The sequence below is a fragment of the Anopheles aquasalis genome, chromosome 3 (genome assembly GCF_943734665.1).
Source record: "Anopheles aquasalis chromosome 3, idAnoAquaMG_Q_19, whole genome shotgun sequence".
Classification (NCBI taxonomy): Eukaryota; Metazoa; Arthropoda; class Insecta; order Diptera; family Culicidae; genus Anopheles; species Anopheles aquasalis.
Genome location: NC_064878.1, coordinates 58,616,049 through 58,638,548, shown reverse-complemented (window position 1 = coordinate 58,638,548; position 22,500 = coordinate 58,616,049). Strand labels below are relative to the sequence as shown.

Here is a 22,500-nt window from a genome sequence, read left to right as displayed (position 1 = left end):
TCGGAGCCGTGCTCGCCGAGGGCATCAAAAACAAGGTAGCCCGATCTACACAGAATTGGCCGACTGGGTTGCTTAGATGGGGCGGGGGCTGGCTGCTGCTGGTCGTTTCTCGAACATCCCATCGGAACAGGTTTTGCGTATTTTGGAGACAAGCTGCCCCAAGCGGAGTAGCAAAAAATAAATCCACCAGCAAGTTTCGCAGACAAAACAGATGTACCCCTTGGCCTCGGCCTTTTTGTGACCGCAACTGGAACACACGTATCTCGAGGCTATTTCGATGGGAGTTCGTTCGTTGGTCCTCACAAATCCCACTGCCTACTGTGCTTGCGGGCAGAGATTCGAGGTTTATTTCGGTTGCCGCGGTGAGCGACGAGCAAGCGAAGCGAAGCGTGAAGTAACAGCCACTATCAAATTGGTCCGATTCGATCCGGACCATCCGAAATAATATCCGATCTGGAGCCGTCCCCCGATCTTCCCATTATTAGCAGGTGCCCGCTAGAGAGGTAAAAGGACGACCTCCGCCCGGTTCCACCCGGGGCACGGGGTGAGGGATAGTTCGCGATGTTTCGATTGACATATCGGTCAACCGACCGATGGCCGCTGACGATGACGAAGACGGTGGTGGGAATTCGGCCGCACGCGCTAAAACGCCACTTTCCATTCCATTCCGCTGCGTGTTGGAGAGCAACACCAGCAGCAGCAGGGGCTCGATGATTGAAAATGACGACATAAACGGACGCCCGCAGTCATGTGAGGCACCTCCGGGGAAGACAATAATCCGCTTTCACGGCGAAAACAAACGCGACGATGCACGCACGCACGAACGCACGCACGCACTTACTTTTGTTACAGAAGTCCATCCGATGGAGAGAAAAAAACAGACACAATAATCACTGGCACTGGCTGGGACACGATTCCACGGTGGGGCACACAATCTTCTTCGGGAGACACCCTTTTTCTTGAGTTGTTCGGGAGACCTTCACCGAATTGTAGATAATTCACAGCGGGCGCAGAAAGACACGTATGTCCACTCCGCCTGCGTCGGGGCGAGGGGTTGACGGGAAAATAATGATAATCGGCTGAGAATCACAGCACGTCCCCCGTTTCGGCGATCGCTCTTGGGCCGGAGGGAACAACAGGATCTACGCACGCAGAACACAATAATTTCGTCTTCGGTTGCTGCCCTTTTGAGATCTAAGCGCACAGAAAGTAGAACCAAAATGAATTCAATTAGCTCGAGTAAATAGCTTGAGTAAATAAGCAGGTGACACTTTGGATTTGGCCATTTTCGATTTTACCGTCGACAGTCAGGGGTAATGCTTTGTTTACGTGTATCGCATACGACGGATCTGCGCCGCAGGCGAAGACCGGTATCTCGTTGTTCTCCGCGATTTATTTCGCTAGATTCGGATGCAAACCCCACAACTACTTTCGAATACACTCGCATGTATTTATTGATTCCAAATATGATGATAACTTAAGTTTCCTTATATATGTTTAAAAAAAATATGATGATAACTTATGTTAATCCTATTTTGCTACATCCAACTTGCTGCGATCCAACTCCTTTTCTTTGAGCTCGAGCTTCCTGCGTTTCAGTTTCAGCTCCACTTCGATGAGTTCATTGCGCTTCTCTTGCACGTTGACCAGTTTGTTCAAGGATTTAGCTATTTCGCAGGTGTTTTCCTCAATTTTTGTCAAACGACTTAGCGTTGCTTCTTGAATCGTCGTCTGTCTCTTGAGCAAAGCAAATCGGTTATCGGAAGTTTTACTTTTACGATCCGGCTGATGAGAGGGTTGGTTCGGTTGGATTGGGTCCTGAATCACAGTTACTGTTTCGAATGGGTCAATCAATGGTACGGTTCCGTTGATTAGTTGATCGAGGATTTCAGGAATTGGCTTCATATCATTCGTGCTTTCCTCCTCACTTTCAACAGAGCTTCCCGGCGTGTTGCCGTCGATCGACAGTAGAGCTATTACTTCTTGATGCCAGGGATTGAGCTGCCTTATCTTGTTGTATCGTGCATGTGCTCCATTAGACTCCTCGTTTATTTCTGCTAAGATTCTTTTGACTCTTGCTTTTGTGTCGATCCAAACCTGAAAAGCAGTTCATCATTAGTATGTTTTCCTACGCGGGACTGAGGCGATGCAGAACGGGAACCGCAGGAGTGTACGCTTACTTTTTTCCATTCATACGCATCCCGCGTAGGAGGGCCCAGGTTGTTTAACTCCGATGCTATCTCGTTCCATTTTCTCTTGATATCCTGTCTGTTGCTTGCCAATCCACTAATGCCCCTGGCAAGATCGACATCTTTCTTCATTAGCTCTACAAGCCGCTCGAACTGGGTATAGTTGGTTTTCTTTATCAGCGCCATCTAGAAGTGCCAGGAGAATGTTTTTAAATGTAGTTTAAGTGTATGAACATTTTATTAACCACGTACAATTCGCACTGACCTGAACATTCGACGAATGTACACCGCGGTTTCCAGCAAGTGCCCAGCACGGTAAATTTATATTGTCCCGGCGTCCTTTCTGCGATCGTTTCTGCTACCTGAGCTCAATCCAGTGGGTCAAAGTATCGTTGCCACAACCGTTTTAACAAAGTGACCGTGTTAACAAACAAACAGAAAGCAGTGCGGGATGGATGCTGCATTCGAACTCATAAAACGAAAGACGCCACCGCAGTTCAGCATTTTCCGCTTTGACCGCTCATTTCTACACTTTATTCTCACGTTCTATTTGCACTTGCAGGCTGCAAAATTCAATCTGTAGCTGCTAATTGCCAGCTAAATTAATTGATAGAGAGTTAAACACAAATTTCCTGTTTTTTAAGTGCCCAAACAAAAACAAACCCCACCAGCAGAATGGCCTGTGGAACGGCCTTAGTAAGGCCTTAGCAGCGTGGCTTATTAAGGCCGTTTTTTGTCGTCCCTTATCGAAGAAAAAAAGATTGGCAGAGAATCGAACCGTGGATCAGCGAATGAGAGGCGGCTGTGATAACCACTACACCACCGCGGGTGGTGGTGCTGGCCAAAACTCACACTCGCACAAAACTCGCCTGTCTGAAAACTTACCAAAATTAGTGCACGGTGGGCGCGGAGTGTGCGAGGTGGCAAAAATCCCCACAATTTTAAACGGAGTTCAACGCATTTTGCCGTTTCAAACAGGCGGCCACGTGCATTACGAAGCAAATCTACCCTCTATTTGGTTTTGTTGATTACCAAAAAGACGCATAACAATTGTTTATTATATAAATAGCAAAGTATGTTTTCATGAAACAACATTTGTTTAAAAGCGCTTCCAACTAGCTGTTCAGGAGCGTGGCACTCTCATTGAATCAAGCGCATTTTAATCTGCTTCGACAAAATATCGCTTTATTCACTCAAAAAGAAAAACGCACCGAACATCAGCTGTACCATAATTATCCTTCCTTCAACCTGGGATGGGCGCGGCGCCGAAACGTGCTGTGTAGGTCAGCAGCATCCCACACACGCCAAACCCCACAGTTTGGCAATTATCTTGGGCGGCACATGTTAAAGGGCGGCACCGCAACAGGTTGAAGCGTGTGGACCGGTTCCGCTGCGACGGTCAATTCAGTTGAACGAACGCCGAATGACCCCAATGACATCTGCGAACCTGAAACTATCTGAACTTCGAAAAGAAGGAAGATAAAGGATACCCGCGTGGCTCTCCACGCTCCAAGATAATTGGTTCGCGTAGAAAGTTTCGCGCGTGCTCTTTACTGCCCCGGTGCCCCGGGTTTCGACCGGTATTCTCCGGGGTATAAGGCGCAATGCAGCGGCCTTGAGATATGGACAATCAATGTTCGCGCTGCGCGCTGCCGGACCATATTCAGCGCATGATGTAACCGAACGATCTGCTCAAGTGAAGCAGCGTTTCATTATTAAGCGACACGGCCGCTCAGGGCAGGGAATATTACCTCCAGCCCTCGGTATTATGTGTATCGTGATGCCAAGTGCCGAAAAGGTGTCCTATTATATACGTTTTAAGGATAATGCATCTCAGCTAGAAAGTTTCAAAGCAAAGGATTCTGCGACCACCCGCAGAATGGAGATCGATGATCCTATCGGTGATCATCCTCGCAGCGCAGCGGTCACCGCCCCATCGGATCGGCCTGCTTACGTCACACTGGCATCGTCACGATCTCGCGCAAACAATGGAGCTGCCATTGCCATGCAGAGCACAACCACAGACAACAAGTGTTCCTCGCACCGAGCGAGGGGGCCACGCAATCGATGACATGCGTGCGATTACTCGTTGACACCGCCCCAAATCTCCCTCGTTTTGCCGGTACACCGGGTGTATTTTCAGGTCGCGCTGTACTTCTTTCACGTCTGCTTTAATTACGATCTCAAAACAAAACCATCAGTCTTTGTGTCCAAGGCGACGCAACAGTCTGACCAGAGGTTTAAACACTGCATTTTATAGTTTGTCGACCTGATTAGCCGACAAAAGTCGGTGCCGGTTTAGAAGAGGTAACAAACGCGGGCATGCTACGTCGCCATCCCTTTTCATCTCCCCGGGAACGCTCACGTACGCATCTCCCCGGGACCGGCAGTGAGGGAAAGGGGGAATTTGAAATGGATGGCGAAAGCATGACTCAAACCCCGTTTCGCAGACAAGGTCGATGTCGAAGGAAGAGGAAATTTATTCGCTGTAGTACACCGTCGAGCCCCGGATTAGGGTCTCAGTAATTACGACTTTAAGGGCGTAACTTGTTTAACAAATCAGTTTAAAGTTCCATTGCATTCAAGAAAATGTGTTTTTCAAATAAAAATATGAGAAAAAAGAAGGAGAAGCGTTCGCGATGGTTTTGAAATGCGTTTTCTACGAAATATCTTAACCGGAGAGACCGCCTTCTGCCTTGCTGTTAGATAAGCTAGCCCTAGCGGCTGCCGAGGTCAGCAAAATTGACAAGGTATCTCACTGATCCTCTCTGATTAATCAAAACTATAAACCATCGGATGGATGGATATACGCAGAGGCCCTTGGTAACAATCAAAAGATGTAGTATAGCGCCTTGGCCACCTAGGCGGTGCTCATATTTCCAAAGTCGCTTCCACACATCATGACGAAAATCATAGGCCCATCTGCCCAGTAACGACATAAAAGCCATCGTCACTACCAACACCACCATCGCCAGAGACACCGAAACCGAAAACCGCGCATCACTTTTCAAATATTGACTCGCGCAAACGTTCGAAATTCATTGAAGACAACGCACGGTGGTGCGATGATGATGGGTGATCGCGCGGCGTCGCTTCATCAAACATTCGTGATTTATTATACACAAAAATGCTTATTAGCATACGTGATAGTTCCACCACCACCACCACCAGTATTCTCCTTCAGTATTCCTCTCCCAAAACGTTGACGGTGCGCTGTACATGCGCTTTATCGCAATCGCCCCCTTTGGGGGGAGGTCCCACCGATCGCCGTCTTCACGCATATCACCCCGTCGGTGCGTGTGCGTGTCTGGAAGATCTTCGATCTGCCGCGGTGATGGCACCCACAAGTAGCTAATATGCTTTCACGTACGCGAACGGCTGGTGTTATCCAGCAGCAGCAGCTGGTGCTGCTTCGAAGATGCGACACGGGAGTGTGAGATGTTGTGAGAGAAAATCGTGGAGACAGCGAACCGCGCAAAGCGGTTGCTATTTGTTTAACGTGTTATAGTCGATTACCTAATCGAACCGACCGTCCCTCCCTCGGCTGGAACGGACTGGGACGTTCAGAAGGGTGAGGGACTCGCCGATATGATCTCCATATTTCGGGGCGCATCGTATGACCCGGAGAAGAATGGTACGAATGGTGTTTCCCGGCCGTTAGGTGTAGGAAATTGCTTAATCGGCAGAGCAGGATGTTAATGAGGTTGCTGATCATCGTACGAAATGCTTTCACTCCAGTGGGATTTGTAGAGCTGCTCTGCGAAAACAGAACTTCTCATGATGCGCACTCTAGCGAAACGAGGAATGAGTCATATCAGTATTAAGTGTCTCTAGAAACACGAATCAAAATAATGATAATACCTAGATTCCACTCCGTGGCGCGCGCCTGGAGGGTGTTGGCACGATTATTCAAATATTGCAAGCTGTCAGTACCTCAGCGCAGCAGCGCATTCCTTCCTCCGAACACCGAACGATCGTCGGCCATTTGTATCACCATTTGTAGATGCGGCAATGAGCAGCACAAGCAACGTCGTTTGTCGTTTGAATATATTACGCTGTGCGGCTCGGTAATGCAGCGATTGCAGCATCCGCATGGTATGCACTAAGGTCCACAAGGCTGCCCCATTCGAAACGGCCCATCAAAAGCTCGACAGACAGAGAAAGAGACTCTTGGTATCTTGATACACTCTTGATTCGAAGGTAATAACTATGGACATAATTGCAAGGATGCTGCATTCTTGGCACGTTCTCGAAGGTGCCTAGACGACTGCGGCTACGAACAGCCGACGTCTTATTCTTTCGCTGGTCAGTCACGCTACACGCGGAAGAAGTGCAACCTGCCTGGCAGCCTTGAACCGAACAAACCGTGGACACCTTACGGTTGATCAACCCTTACCTCGGTTCATCCTGAGGCTGAGGTCATTTGGGTTTAGCGTAAAAAACAAGTCCCGTCGTCGCGAGTTGCCCTTTGCCATTATCGAGCATGGCCGGCCGGGGACCTGTTTTCTGTTCCGCTGCCAATAGAACCCAACCCTTCTGGTTGCTTCTTTTGGTACCAAAGCGCGCGATGTCGATGCTCCCGGAATTGGGAATGCTGCGATAGGGCAGGAATAGCGATAATGTTCCACATTTAACCACCACGAGGAGCTAAGTTATCGATTAATCATTGACCTTCACGGGCCTCCATACTTTTGCAACAGTTTTTCGTTGGCGCTTTGCGGACCGCACTTTCCTGATGCGCCCCTCGTATCTGTCTTCACGTAAAACACGTAAAACGTAACCTTTTAAAGCGTCCCCCTAGCGCTGCTCTGGTGTGCTTTATTGGATTTAGATGAGACGCGATGCGGACCGATCTGGGACCTTGAGATTCACGCTCATCATCAATCAAAGCACCGCAAGCGCCCCTCCCCGAAAGCCGGTGTGCATGTTTGGCGGCATGGCTACCCCCCTAAAACACCCAATAAAGAGTGACACTCTGACGCGCCACCACTAAGCTGCTAATATTTTGATTTCCGAAGCTGAAACCAAACAGGAAAAGCAACCGGATCAGAGCCGGATCGGAGCCGCATCGAGGCGGCCGGGCCCCATTAAGGTGACTAAATTTATGCAGCAAACAAACGGAGTGTTTCTTGTGGGGAAAATTGGCAGTTCATACGCTACAGTTGAGTTGCTCCGTCGCTTCATGGCTGGCTAGTGTGCGACCTTGATCGCATCAATGATCACCTAGCAAGTTAGCATCGGATTTGAATTTTTATGTTTCCACTTCATTGGCACGTTCGATCGATCGTTTCTGGTGCTACTCGTGGACTGCACTGCTGCACTGCTGTGCTGCTTTTTTGTGGTGCTTAATTGTGGTTATGAGTATTGGAGAAAAATAAAGAAAAATAAACGTTTCCTAACTTCTCCAACCACACGCACCACCACGTTCAATGACCAGATCGGTGTCGAGTAGCTTACGTGCAGTACGACGCTCACTCGCAGGAACCAGTGAATGGATATCGTCAACATGCGGTGCGACCCCGCCGCAAGGCGGTAATGCATCTGGCAGGAGCAGCGCATCGCAACCTTTTAAAGCAGATGCCATGTGATATCACCCAATAAGAGCCAATAAGCGGGCACACGGGAGTGTTGCAAGTGCATCACCACCACCGTACACCGTACACAAACATAACGCAATCCATGACAATCGATGTGAACGATCCCGGAACGCTCGCCGATCAAATATGCAGCAGAATGCAGCGATCAGCGGCCAGTGCGATGCGATGCGAGTTCGTGGCTTGATGCGTTTTGTCACCCGGATCGAAGATCGTGGAAAAGGGGGGATGGAGGGGGATTGAAAGTGAAAATACGTGACCACAAATAGATGGTGGCAGAGGATCATGATCGCTACCGTTCGTCTCGGCGAAGGCCTGGGCCACTACGGGCATCTGAGGCTCGCTCGTCGATAAGGCTTCCTCCGTTTCGCATCATTCAGTTTGCTTCATCTACAGTGACAGTCTGATCTGTGGAAGCAGCTAATGCTGTGTCTTTATGATTCATTCATCGGGGATCAAGCTTTTTCGTTAGCATTTTGTATGATTGCTGAGCTGAGCAGGTGTTCTTTAACATATTTTAGCTTAGAAATAGCCATCAGAAGAGCCTCTTTCAATGGTATTTATAAATCAAATCAGAAATGACAGTCTTACAGCATCCAGATGATCAATTACTTAATAGTAATGAAATAGAAATTATGATCATTTTTTAAGGTGTTTCATGTTGATTTAACGAATCTAGAGCCGTTTAATACAGCTTGTTACAATTGTAAATGAGCTTTAAGTATGCTACCAAACGCTGAATTTACTACAACATAATTAAATTCATCATTACCTTATTTCGATTTAGATATTGCTTTCTTTACATTTTTCTCAAACAATTCACTCAACGAATACACGAATTGGAACAATCCTGGGCAGCGCAAAACTTAAAGCTATCAAGCTTATCAATTATCTATGCTAAGCATATTAATTATCAGATTAAAATTCATGACATCTTTCATCGACCAAGGATTCTATCGAACCTGACCGACCCTAGCGGCAATTAACATTGATTGAAACGGGTCGACCGATAATAAAAGTAACGACATTTCCGGTACAGCTGCGCCATTGATGGGATACGCACTGTTATCTGCCGGCTTCTCTGCCACTTTCGGTTTCGTGCGATACTCATCCTCGGGCTCATCCACCACCCCCAAAAATGCCCTCGCTCCCCTCACCTCGCCGTCCCGGCCAGGCCCGGGGGATCAATGAAGCAATTGCAAACCAAGTGAAGCACCTTCGCGGGCGCGCACCTTTTGGTGGAGGTACGATTGGCGGCGCGGTCACAGAGAGTGCAGAGCAGGGCCATATTTTCGTAAGTTTTGTTTGCGCATATAGCATAACCGCCGGGTTCGCATCCATACGCCACATATGTGGGGGACGGGGTGGTGACAAAGTTGTGACCAAACAATTTCACCCTAACGTTCGTATATAAAGTCGACGCCAATTGTCGGTATGGCATCATTCAGTACCCGGTCTCTAGTGTGTTCAATCATCATCGTTAGGCAGCTTTAAGTCAGCGCTCTTGAGTGCATTACATCGCATCGCAGCATCATAGTAGACAGAGAAGCTAAGATCAACCATCATAATGCGTTTCTTGATTGCAGTAAGTACTCGACGGTTAAGGAATATACCAAAAAAACGGAATCTATTAATCGTTCTCTTTTGGTTTAGACTATTGCCCTGTTCGTGCTGGCCGTGGCAGTTGTGTCCGCCCTGCCGGCAGTGAACGATGAGTCAATCATTGGTGGCGATGTGTACGAGGCGGAGGTCGATAGCTTCAACCCACAGGATCCGCAAGCCTTCCTGAAGCTGAAGAAGCTGAAGAAGCTGCTGTTCTTGGGCTAGTTCCTTGGCAGGATAGCTGTAATCACCGTTCCAATGTGCCAAAGTGTCTCTCCAATACCCTGCCATTCCCGATCGCCTGAATGTGTTCTGGCGAACCTCCATGCTCTCATAGAAAACTGCATCCATTCCCTTTCCAGTCCCAGCGGTAGAAACGTTCCCTTTCCTGGCACCACTGGTCCCAATGCTCTATCCTTAGTGTTCGCGTTTGTTAAGATTAAGTCAGTGTGTTTTTTGTGTGTTTTTTTTTTCTAATGAAAATGTTCAAAGTTTGCTCAAGAAGTGTCCAACAATAATCAAAGCTCCACTAGTGTGTTGCTCCGCATGTTCATTTGCTGTGCAATGAAACAGGAGACAACGAGGCCATCCTTATAAAAATACATTCAACTCATCCATTGTACTGAAAGGAATAAAAGTGCCACCATTTTCCGACGATTGCCGAGTATTGTTGCTGCTGGTTTGAACCATTACCCAATCAACTAATAACTGAACAGTTGGCACTAATTTGCTTCCGGCTGAACCACGACTAACGCCACGTGCCACCGAATATTATGCTTTCAATATTAAATGTCACTCCTTCTCGTGCCCATCTTTCCGATTCAATCCGATTATGCTCGTCCGCGGTCAAGGGCAGCCACTTTCCGAAATCCGAAATGGCAAGGCAGGCCACCACCAAACGCCAATCTGTTTTGGAGTTTGGAGCCCTCCAAGCGAAGGGTTCACACGGGTACGCGATAACGCCGATAGTCTTGACAGGTCATCTGGCAACCCATCTAACGACGCCGCCTGCTTTAGGGAGCCCACCAATATTTCCCAAAATGCTGCACTTTTGATCTCATTTGCATAAGAAATTTGCATACTTTACAGGTAGCTGTGAATTGGGTGCACGAAGACGACCGCTGACGACCGGTCGCATCTTACTGGCCCCCCCCCCCCCCCCCCCCCCCTTCCGAAGGTCATTGTCATCGGTGTTTTGTAATTTCGCCGACAGTTCATCGTCGGACGCGTTAAGGCGGCGGTCGAAACGGAGTCGGAAAATTTATTATCATTAGTATTAGTTAGTTCTATCATCACGGATCCATCAAGCTGTTTTCGTCACTTCAAGCCCAGCCGGCTGACGAGCCGGAAGATACTGATGCAAAACTGGTGTTTTCTTATCGTTGTGGTAGTTAAGATAAGTTAATTCGGTGATCGGGCAAGTCCTCCAAATGCTTTAAGCATTTCAAGATGCTGTGATTTGAGTATGCAACAGACGCGCCGTGTGATCTCGCTGGAAATGAATTCAAAGTTGCCTCCAAGATGTGGCCTAGAAAGGGTGAGAGACACCTGTCACCAAACGCCAAAATTGATTAACGCGCTCTTGTGGATCGAAAATCCTATGAAAAAAGATCATGATTTGATGTCTTTTATCCGCTGAAGTTAGCAATTAGATAAGCCCATTAACTCATTTGTGGGTCAGTTGGGTTAGGGCTCTCGTGAATCCATCATCGAACCAAGCTGCGACACATTTTTATTGCAAGTTAGGGCGCTTAGCCACGTAATTTTCGACCTCAAACAGTCACAAAAAAGGCCCTAAATCGTTTGTTAGTCGGTGGGAATTGTCTCAATCATCAAAATGGTTTTTTTTTGGTTCGCTCTAGCCATAACCTTCGTAAATGTATGCTCGCCTAACTAGCTTTAATGCACATAAAAGTTATCTAAATATTACATTGGGCGCTGCGAGTCGAAGCCGGCTATGCCATTTCAGATTCGATTCCGGGCTCAGCACCTGAAGTGACAGAAGCAAATGGCCTACCTTGATATCTTTCGCGCAAAGCACTCAATTGTTATTGACAGTGCAGCAATCCCGTGCAAGTTCCTGAAGTAGCGGCGGGCTCTCGCTTCTCCAAAACGGAAGATAAACACTTGAACCCTCCGGCGGTTTGTGTGAATAATAATTAATCAACCCGTTTCTTCCGGTGTTTTTTTGTGTATGGATGTGTGATAAAACACCAGCAGCAAAGGATGGCCAGTGTCCAGTAAAACACGTTCGAAAAGGAAGGTAATTGAACAATCAGAAGGTCACCTACCAGCCAGCCATTAGGTGGACAACGATGCTCGTACTGCTCGGCCCCAAAAACGCCGGATGATGCTGCACATTTTGTTGAGAGGGATCGATCCCTGATCGTAACTGTTTCTGTTTGCTAGACGTCTTTTTTTTGCGGACGGGGATTTTTCCATGCTCACTTCTCGTCTCGAGCTAATTCATGGAGCGTCATGTACGCTTCTCCTCAAGTAAATAGTAACTTCCTGTGCCGCACAGCGTCAGTTCAATGATTCATTCTTTTGAACCGTTGTTCCGCGCGCGCGCTTTCGGTGTGTTATGCGGATGACCCATGACTCTTTTTCACACCTGCTCAGGGGCGTTTCGGCCACTCGGCACACGTACACGTACACACATACACGCGCACACAAGCACACATACACGCCGATATGGGTGCTATACAGTCGGAGCGATATCGTGCGTGAACTTCCGAAAGCAGCAGCCGAGGGTTCGTCGCTTGGGTAGCGGCATTGAAATCTTTTGTCGCTATCGCGGCCCGTCTGTCCGCTACCGGGGTGGTGGTCGCCAGCGGACGGACGGAAGACGGTACCAAAAAACAAACACAAAAACCCACTCGCCGGGGTCAACTCGGAGAGCAGAATTGAACTGATTCAACCATTCGTTGCCCATAATTTGACATTGACGAACATTATTATGCCAACCCGCCCTCCACCCGAAAGAAGGGGTTTGCTGCGATCGGCTGATCATCTTGGGTGCTTGTTAGCGTGATGATGACACCAGAGCGTGTGATGATGGCTCAAAATTGAAAAAAAAAACATCTTCACTAATTTCTCAATCATTAATCCCTCGCTTCGATCATGCACAAATCGCTTTTGGGTAAATTAATTCGTCTAAAAATCATAACAATTACATTCAAGTGTCCGAGAGAGAGAGAGAGAGCGAGAGAGGATGAAATGTTGTCTCGCTTTTTTGCGCCACCAAGTAATTGGCCAATAAAAGCAACTTTTAATGCTGTTTACCACACGTCCGAAGGGAGGAAACGATAATGGGAATCAATCAAACAATCGAACGAGAATCGAGTTTTCGGCGTCACCTTGCGTCAACGGTTTCACAGAACTCACCACCATCACCGACCAGCTTCTCCACTCCCCCGGTGGTTCCGGTGAGAATTTGAAATTCAAACTTTGCACGAAGTTAATCCATTTAGATGACCAAGCAGAATTGGCCACGGATTGTTTGCACAAACGGCATCGTCGTCTGACGATTTATGAATTCCCTGACGCGCCGCCCACTTCGATCCTTCAACTGGAGCACGGTTCCCCCCAGCGGAGTGATTTTAGAAGAAGCTTCCTTCTAACACATCCGCCTTTTCCGGCTCGCGAGGCGAGGATGTTTCCTTACAAGCAGGTTTGGAATCTCTTCCGAAGATCGAAGCGAAAAGAACGTCGCCGGACTGTCCCGTTGTTTGTGGACAAATATTAGCATTCGAGAACTGGTTTGCCGTTAATACCCTCGGCCTGGGGCTGATCAAGAATGCTAACCACAGCCCGAGAGAGCGTTGGAGTTGGGGTAATTTCGGTCATCCCGATCCCGGAAGATCAGGAACCGCACGTACGGAGCCCATCGCAGAGTTTAGTATGCAAAGGTAGCCTCTTCCTGGATGGCCTAGATGCTCCTGCTGCCTTGCCTCAAGGACATTCGCGATTTTCAAACCGTGTTACGTTGGACAGTGTGACGTCTTTTGCATAAACTGCGCATGGCGTAACCGGAGGACACGGAGCGCCCCATCGAGGAAGATGGATGCGTCTCTCCATTGTCATCAGGTCCCTTTCTGATGGCCTCCCCTCAGGGGGAGGTCTGCTGATTGGACAGATGGCGGTGCGCTGATGCTGATGGTGATGCTCGCAGCTTGCCGCACCTGTATGTATGTTGGCACCACCCCCCCCGGGGGGCCAGTTGGCACCTTGGGCCTAAGGTCAGCAGCATCGCCGCTGCGTGATGGAAACACGTTGGAAGGGATATCGGAATTGATGGATTGGGATGATCAATGGCCACGAGCGAGACCGCAGCATGGATTACACCATCCAGGGAAGAAGGAAAAGGACAACCTTCGCCGAATGGGTGGCCACGAAGGAAGTCCTGACGTGATCGGTTATTGGGTGGTGGTGATAGTAGCTACATAACCTTCCCTAAAGGCTCTCTCTCTCTCTTTCGTGTGCTCTCCTAGTAAGGAGACTGACTACTGGACACCCGATCCGATCCGTATGTGTGCGTGCGAAAGGGAAAAGTACCGGCCATGCCACGTAGAGCCAAAGGAGTGGACGATGTGGAGTGGACGGACCATCGGAACCGCGGTTGGCGGCATCATCGCGGAATCGCTCACTCCACCCCGCCGAAGAAGGGACAGGAGGGAGGTGGTGGCAACGAAAACAAAAGGTAAACAGCGTGGCTGCTACGTGGCTTCGTCGCGCGTCACCGTGAGCCACCGAGCGAGATCGAGCGAGCGACCAACGAATATAAAAGCGGATGGTGCGCCGGTGGAGTGTATCAAGTTGTGCTCAGCTCGCCGAACGTGGTAGACAGTTCTTCTTCGGTCCTTCTTCGGTCCTCAGATTCGGATTCGTCCTCTTGCGACTTTTGTCTAGCGGAAAGTGTCCAGTCCCCCCAAAAAGCAGCCAAAATGAAATTCCTAATCATGGTACGTACCGGCAAATGGTGGTTTATGGTCGTGTTGCTCGTAGTGCAAAAAGGGAAGTGTCCCTTGCTGGTTGTGCTCATCGAGAAAATTTGCGTGTAATTTTTGGCGTGAGTTCACCAAGATCGTGCTGTGTTTGTGGTGTGACTGTCTCGACAGACTGACGGAAGAGAATGTCGAATTAAACCTGCAGTGGCATTGACTTTGATGGTGCAAAGCATTCACGCTACTTCCTCGTTACACTACAGCACGCCCGCAGTCAAATGTGACGCCCAACGGAATGATTCGAATTGTCTACCGAATTGAAATGGTGCAAAAGTGTTTGATCAAACAGAGGATTCCCTTTAACGTCCGAGCATTAACTGGAACTATGCAGCGGCGATTGCATTTGAAGATCGGAAGAACAATCAAATTAGTTCGCAATTTGAAAGAATTAACCTTAAAGCATCCCTGAAAATCCTGTTTAGTTTGAGAATATAAAGCATTCAACTCGTTCTCTCTCTCTCTCTATCTCTCACCAGACCATCTGCCTGTTCGTGCTGGCGTTCGCCCTGACCGCGGCCCTGCCTGCCGTGCACGACGAGGGTATCTTCGGTGACGATGGAACCGCGGACGATGCCTTCAACCCCCAGGACCCGCAGGCCTTCCTGCTGAAGAAGCTGCTGCTCAAGAAGAAATTGCTGCTGCTCGGTTAAAAAGAAGCTTTATCCCCCCTTTCCCCGTTCCCCTTTCTCGCCTATAAGCAAAAGACCCAATCATCTCGCCGTTCTATAGCTGATAAGAGAATACAGAGAGCCAGAGAGAGAGGGAGAGAAAATCCAAAAAACTCACATAAGACTCATGCGAACCGCAACCAAGATGCAACAGCAAACAGCAGAGTGAAAGATAGAGAGAGAGTGAGAGAGCAAGACTTGGGGGGGCAGACTGTGTTTGCTCCTTTCTTGCGACCACAAACCCGAACCACCACCCTCTAGCGTTGAGCCTCGCAAGGTCAGCGGCATCGAGTTCGATCGAGATGTCAAACCCGGGACCCGAGAGAGCTCCGGCTTCTTCTCTAAGGTGCAATACTCTTATCACGTCGCTCGAGTATCGAGTAAGAAGACGCGGGCGTTTCGTTTTTTTTTTTTACAAAAACCTATTTTTTAGCAAACACAAACACCTTGCCTCAGGACACCAGTTAGAACGTGTACGAGTGTGCGCGTTCGATAGCTACGAGGGTGCTAGAATGGAGACAAAACACGAGAGAAACACGAGAAACCGTGTCTCAAACATTCAAACAGAAAAGAACATATAAAATAAATTAAACAGTAAAATGAAATCCAAATCGCGAAGAGCTTCTCACTATTGATCGTCTATTATGGTCGCAGAGATTGGAACCAAGCCGAGCTGGTATGTCTTCAACCGGTTCAGGAGGTGCTAACTCGCGGTGTTCACGAACCTTCCATCACCGATCACCTTATCGCACGATATCGGCGTTTGCTTTTGCAATCTCGCATTCGGGTTCGTGATGTTTTTGCGACATAATGGGCTCGATAGCTGCGGATTCATTGATGTATTACTGCCAGAAGCAACAGAACAATGGGATGGCACACTGATTGGACAATTATACTCCCGGGAAAGTGGCTCGCAATGCAATGCTGCGTGAGAAGATGTTATCACCGATGAGCCGTACTAATTGAAACCATCTTAAATAATGGCACCGCGGTCTCACAACAACCCGAAATTGGCTATATTTGACCTCGTTTCCTCGGTGGTGCGGTCGATCACCGATCATGATCATCATGTTTCGATAGCACATTATCATCTGCCAAGGCTACATATGGAGAGATGCAGATTGTTACGTCATTACGGTGCCACTCGCCATTTTACATCATTATCAACGCACACCTCCGCACGCCGAATATGTTGACCGAGAGATCCACATTCATGATCGCAGCACCGGGGCTTCGGTTTGCTGGTTGGTTTACATTCGAAAAAATTACCAGCCAGTCACGTGGGATTGAAGAGAAAGACAGAGAGTTTTTAGTTGATCCACTTATTTTTCATGCAATCGAACAAATGGAGATACCAATGTCGACCACTTAGTGTACAGGGAAATCGTTTCTGGAGTCGCTCATCGACTTCATATCTTCGGCCCAACCCCGCTAGTTCTCTTCTGCCCACCGCCACCACCACCACCGGAACAGGTGCAGCCCTAGCCAACGTTACGTCACACGAAAGGGGCGAAGGGCGATAACGTGGCAGAGGGTCACAGTAAGTCGAAAAAAAGGGAAACATTCAAGAAAGATAAACAAAACCATTGTACAACAGTACAGAGCTGTTCCCTAAGCCATCGTAACCATAGCACGGCTGTAACGAATGCGAAATATCTGAAGACCGGATAAGATAAGGAATAGGATCTTCAAAATGATGAAACATGCATCAACATCGTATTTTAAGGAGGGCTAATTTTAGTCAAAATCGTAAAAAAGTATCACCTTTTCAACCATGGGCACCGTTTTTCGTCCGAATCAAAAGACTTGCCCCTTAAGAATTAAGCGACGAACCCGGTTTTAACAGTGATCCAACATAGTGTGATCACTTTTTTAACTTCAATTTCATGTCGCCCTAAATTTGATGCTATTTATGAAGTTTTCAATAAATCATCCCTAAAATAGAACCAAATAATCATGAAAGGATGTAGTTGAATATGAAAACTCACTTTGAAAATTAAAGATGAATGGTTTCTTCAAACAAAATCGACCAAAATTAGCCTTTTTTTGGACCCGTATTAGCCCCCCTGCTATTGACTTGCTAAACAGATTAAAGTCTGTTTTTAGCATCTAGAAGTTTCCAGACAATCTAGGAGGTGAATAGGAAGACTGGTTGGCTCATGAACTAATCAAAGTAAGGCTGCCAAGATCGTAATTTAATTCTCATAACGCATTCAGTGGTTGCTGGTACTTCAATCTAAGCAACATTTGCGCTTCTTGCACAGCCCAAAAAATGTACACTTCATTTGTCATACTTGCGCGTTTTCCACGTTGGTTTTTTTTCTTTATTACAAAAGTACAATAACATGGCCGTTAGTTAGGGATATTAAAAGCTAATAGAAAAGCTGTAGTTGGTCAGCCAGCAAAAAATAAACCCGCCCCGCCATATCGCAGGCAACGGTGACTGGCTGCTCTGAAATGGTGCTTTTTTTGGAATGCTGCTTCTGCTGCGATTGATCAAACGCTGCCTCAGCCAAGCAGCAACAGCTTCTTGAGCTTCCGCCAGCTCAGGAACGCCTGTGGATCCTGCGGGTTGAATGTGTCCACCAGCTCGTCCTGCCCAGCGGCCACTGGTCCGATCAGCGACTCGTCCTGTGTGGCGGGCAGCCCGAAAACCACGGCCACCGACACCAACACGGCGAAGAGGATCATCTATAAATGGTGGTGGCGAAGAATGATGCTCTAAATTACTGAGAACTGGCCACGTGGTCACGAATTCTCTGTTCCTTCTTCTACCTACCATCAATCGTGAATTCATGTTGCTAGTTGCGAGTGGTGTTGTCGTTGGGTCTTAAGCGAGGAGACTCTTTGGTTCGTGCTGGTGGCTGCCGTACACTGACTGATTCCGATCCGTTCATGTCCTGGCACTTTTTATATGCCCTGCGACGAATGGTGGGAAAACCCGTGAGCCATAGGCCACACACGAAACCGTAGGGGGAATTGCACGTAACACTTGGCGGTGGCCAGACCAGGCCGCCAGTGACGAAGAAAGCAGCTTAGTCTGGGTGGAAGGGGAGACACCCTAGCGGCCACACGGCCCGCGTCTCTGGTGTCCATCGGTCATCGGTTAACTCAAAAGGGAAGCCACCGTGGCAGCGGTCCCGCGTGGTCAACCCCAGAAAGGGGGATCAACGCCTCGTATTACCACCTTCTGCGGAGACTCTGTTAGAATCGGCTTGAGTAACGGTGTGCGGTGTACGCTTCAACACTTTCGCTTATCGATCCACACCCTCGGCACTCCTCCCCATCTGGTGTGGTGCCAGATGCTGCCCACACAACTCGACCCGACTTTGCGGTGAAATTTGATGATCGTCTGCTGGCTGGTCCGCGGTTTAAGGTTGGCTGGTGCGTTCTCGCTCTCTCTCTCTCTCTCTCTCTCTCTCTCTCTCTCTCTCTCTCGCACATAGGGAGACACAGCTCAACGGCCAGGACGCGCCATCCATGCGTAATCGACTTTGGCTTCGCTGGTCAACAATGGACTGGGTGATAATTCAGGGTAATTGCTCGACAGAGAGTACAATTAACATCATGGCACATGGCGCAAAATTTCGGTAAAGCCATTTAGTAGAGTGTTAATAAATTAGTCAATAATCCATCCAGGATCCAGATGGTTGTAGGTTTGAGAAGGTTTGCTAGTATGATTATGCTAGTATAAGTACAGGATCCTCGACACAACGATCATTGCATTGTTTCTATAATATGACTCATTATTTTGCCACTTTTTACGCTTCTAATGCAAAGAATTATTTGCACAATTTTAGGTATACTACTCCCATGAAGTTCAGGCAACAGACAATCTATTGTTTGTTCAACTATTAACATTTAGACAGATTGTACATTGGGTTTCTGGAACATTTTTCTTCTTAAAAAGTCTTCCTGGTAAAAGAATTAAAAATTTCCCACAAAAGGGAAATTTACCATTTTTCATCATAACATATTTTGTTTAATAAATAGCAATTTGATTTGTGCATCAAGTGCATCAGCAGCATGAACAGTGCAATAGCTGAAGCCTTGGCGGTAGCATGTACAAGAAGCAGTTGTCCGAAAAGCCTTCTTACTTTCTAGTAAAAAAAAAAAGTAATGCCGGAAATGTGCCAATATCCCACAATGTGTGCTTAGCCAACATCTCCGCAGCATGGATTACAATCACTCTGCCCTACTGCCCGAGAAGAGATGCATGCAATAGAAAAGGGCCAAAGAAAGGTGCTGCGTTCGAGAAGCCCGTCAGCCCGCGCCACGGCGCTGGTCAGACGACAATTACGGTGGCAGCATAATCAGTCCGTGGCCTCGCGGCCATGGCTCCACTCCCCCCGCGCCCACTCCTGTCTGCCCTGTTGACACATTTCTTGGCAAACATGGTACGGTAGGCGCGAACCAGAAATTAACGCATCGCACGGCACCGCACGCACGATCACCCCGCGAGAATGAAAGTGCAGGATGCGGAGCCGAGACCGAGCCCGAGCAGAGTTGATACGACAACCACGGTAGTCACGTGGATGGTGCCCCAGCAACAGGCGGATTACACGATCAGGCATCACGGTGGACAATGTGGACCAAGCAGTGAGTAGAGCCATTCCCTCCCCGCCCGTCCCCACCCCTCGGGATAGCGAACTCTAGATCCATAAACGGTAGGGCCCATGGTATTGGCACATGGGGTGGCTTTTGGACATCTTCGCGCGTTAGGAAAGCGTTCCGTAATGGGAGATGGCGGGGCTTTGAAGCATCACTGACAAGTGATCACTATTTTGCAACACACCTCCGCCAGTTCTCCGGTCTCATTAAAAGGGTATCCAGGACACGGAATGGTCAGCAATTAGTGAGGGAACAATCGATCGATTGATACTTTACTTTCTTTAAATGTTCTGCATCAGCAAATTGGTAAAAAATGTTTCAATTTTCATTATCTTAATATTATGAATAACCCAAAAAATGTCAAGTATTCTGCGTGCAAAAGATAAAAAGATTGTAATTTAGTTTAAATTTAACCTTCTCATTGTCGAAAGGACACGATCGCCCAAAACTCTCCATTTATCTTCCCTCGACGCAACCTTTCCATACATCTGCCAAAGAGACAAATGATGTCGGGGGTTGGATCTCATCCGCCACATTACATGGACAATGGGATGCATGCAGAAAGGTGCAGCGAACGAACCGCCAGTGCCGGTGGTTCAGCCGATTCATGATGCGGTAATCGAATGCGGTAAAGCTGCATCCGAAAGCGGATCTACGCCGCATTCCGCCGCAGTGGGTATTTCCAGCATCTGATCCAATTGATGGACAAACCCAACGTATCGACAGACAGTGTGGGTTGTAAAGATGGAAAATAGCCGCAATAAACACCCTGGCCAACATGATGATGGTCACTTTGCTACATTCTAAATTCTTAATCAACTTCCCTAGAGCGCTGCGCCATTGCGTGCTAAGCACAGGTGGTACACACTGTGGCCGAGCTGTGTACCGTGAACAATGTTGATTAACACCACGGGCACGCCAACATCCTAGTAGCCCGTTCCCCTACCTCAAGCCAATGCGTAGTGAGTCCGCCCTACAACAGTCGCAAATCTGGATGGACGACGCGCACGGGCACGATCAACGCGCGCAACGCGACCTGTGCCATTATGTAACACGCCTAGTCCCTACCACCTCTGGACAGACAGCCTGGCGGGGAGGAGGACAGCAAAATGGCAAATAAAGATAAACCTCCTCTGTGACAGTTACAGCGCTACACGGCGGAGGCGACCCCTCACCCAGAAGGCACGATCGTGAATGAGTTCACGCTATGGTTCCCCATTTTTTGGTTCGGTTTACCTGCCGACCTACCCACCCGCAAGATTCGGGCCAAGTCGCAGGACCACGTGGTCCAGGAGACGAGGTGGAGATGAAAAATCGCGATTCGCCGAAATGGTTTGTAACCGCGCTGGGGCCTCCTGCCGGTGTGGTATCGGTCATCGCGATCGCGATGGTTGATCGTATCGGTGCCGATCTTTACAATGCTGGTCACATGGCATATGGCATAACATTTTGTGTCAAAGAGAAAAAGGGTGCGTGCTGAAGAAGGAACTGCGTCGGGCTGCCGCTGCTCAATCGGTGTGGAGGAAGTAACGGACATTCCGATCGCCCAATCGGCGGACACGGCCTTGGCCAGAACAGCACACAGGATCCGCTTGATTGGGAAATAGCGTACGGCTCTCATTACATTGCCATTCGGTGAGTAATGTGTGTCGATTATGATTGTTCAGCGAAGATAAGCATTGCGAGATGCAACTTGATCACCGGCTGGCCCATGTGGGCCAAGATTATATTGTGCAAGATTCAACGAGAAGCTCGTTATTAATCTGGAAATTGTGATGCGTAAAGACACTGATAATACCCGTGTGCAGCATATGATCGTATATCGTGTTTGGAACATCAATAGCTGTAAAGTGAAATCTGTTGTAAAAAAACAATAATTATTTTAAAATGCGATGAAGCTTTGAAAAAATTTGAAAAGTGAAATGGCATGCAGTGGTTTTGCATTTCATGATTCTAATTGTTAATTAGAACCATCTGCCAAATGTAATTATACCTAAAAAATGTATAGTAATGCATTGTTTGCCTAAATTAACGTAAACCACCTTGCCTTTCGGTCGATCCCTAATCCCAACAACCCTTGGGTCATTATAATAACGAGGGCAACTATGATTGATTCGCATTATTTCGCTTATTACTCGCTTTATTTACTTAATACAGTTTGGACTAGAGGATGTCCTTCTTTGGGAGCGAATGCAACACGACGATGTGTCCCTTTTACACAATTTTCGAATGCCGATCCCGGTGATATCGGATGTATATCGTGTTGAACAGGCTGTACACACTTATTCCAAACTGACCAACGATGCAACCGACGTAATTCGGTATCGGGTAGACCTGCCACGGTCGATCCCAGTCCAGGGGAGCAACCACCGATGCACACCATGCACCCAGCAGCACGCCAACACAGTTTTCCTTGAGATGATTAAAGTAACTGTGGGTACGCGGACACCGCAGTACTACCGATTCCGAAAGTAAGAACGAATAGGTTTTCGCTTGTCCGATGAGCAGTAACATCGGGAAAACCGTAAGTGTGGTCATCGTGAGAGCCAGGCAAATTGTCTCCTCGTACTCTTGCACTCTCGCCCCCAGCACGATGCAGATGAAGGAATAGAACAGGACGGTGCTCGCCAGCAATACGATCGAGTGGTACAGTTCCTTCAAGTAGAATCGGGCGGATGTTTTGCTCGAGTGACTTTTTCCCGTGGCGCTTCCGCCCACTCCCATCAGTGCAGTGCCATCAAGGTGAAATGCGTGCGTTGCGTAGAAATGTTTCAGCAGTTCCAAGGCTGGCAAAAGTAGTAGCAGCAGGGCCGATGTGTTCAACTTTCCC

At 48.1% G+C, this 22,500-nt stretch overlaps 4 protein-coding genes and 1 long non-coding RNA gene across 5 annotated transcripts in view; 2 read left to right on the top strand and 3 right to left on the bottom strand.

The window, feature by feature from the left end:
• Positions 1 to 1,215, bottom strand: part of LOC126574994 (E3 ubiquitin-protein ligase RNF185-like) — a 5,812-nt gene extending 4,597 nt beyond the window's left edge. The window contains exon 1 of the mRNA XM_050235458.1: positions 842 to 1,215. The gene's annotated coding sequence lies outside the window, so the exon portion shown is untranslated. The remainder of the gene's footprint in view (positions 1 to 841) is intronic.
• A 221-nt stretch (positions 1,216 to 1,436) lies between these two features.
• Positions 1,437 to 2,824, bottom strand: LOC126575003 (uncharacterized). The gene is made up of 3 exons (XR_007608241.1): positions 2,455 to 2,824; positions 2,181 to 2,375; positions 1,437 to 2,097 (listed from the first exon to the last, which is right to left on the bottom strand). It is a non-coding gene; the product is annotated as an uncharacterized LOC126575003 (long non-coding RNA).
• A 6,420-nt stretch (positions 2,825 to 9,244) lies between these two features.
• Positions 9,245 to 9,843, top strand: LOC126575000 (uncharacterized). The gene is made up of 2 exons (XM_050235472.1): positions 9,245 to 9,368; positions 9,437 to 9,843. The coding sequence occupies exons 1-2, from the start codon at positions 9,351 to 9,353 to the stop codon at positions 9,608 to 9,610; spliced, it is 192 nt and encodes a 63-aa protein (XP_050091429.1). The 5' UTR covers positions 9,245 to 9,350; the 3' UTR covers positions 9,611 to 9,843.
• A 4,370-nt stretch (positions 9,844 to 14,213) lies between these two features.
• LOC126574999 (uncharacterized) lies at positions 14,214 to 15,637 on the top strand. The gene is made up of 2 exons (XM_050235471.1): positions 14,214 to 14,349; positions 14,868 to 15,637. Exons 1-2 carry the CDS (start codon positions 14,332 to 14,334, stop codon positions 15,039 to 15,041), a joined length of 192 nt encoding a protein of 63 aa, XP_050091428.1. The 5' UTR covers positions 14,214 to 14,331; the 3' UTR covers positions 15,042 to 15,637.
• Positions 15,638 to 21,778: 6,141 nt separating this feature from the next.
• The window catches only part of LOC126574996 (uncharacterized), a 973-nt gene continuing 251 nt past the window's right edge, over positions 21,779 to 22,500 (bottom strand). The window contains exon 1 of the mRNA XM_050235460.1: positions 21,779 to 22,500. This exon is cut by the window's right edge and continues 251 nt beyond it. Within this exon, the coding sequence (XP_050091417.1) occupies positions 21,885 to 22,500 (616 nt within the window). The 3' untranslated portion in view covers positions 21,779 to 21,884.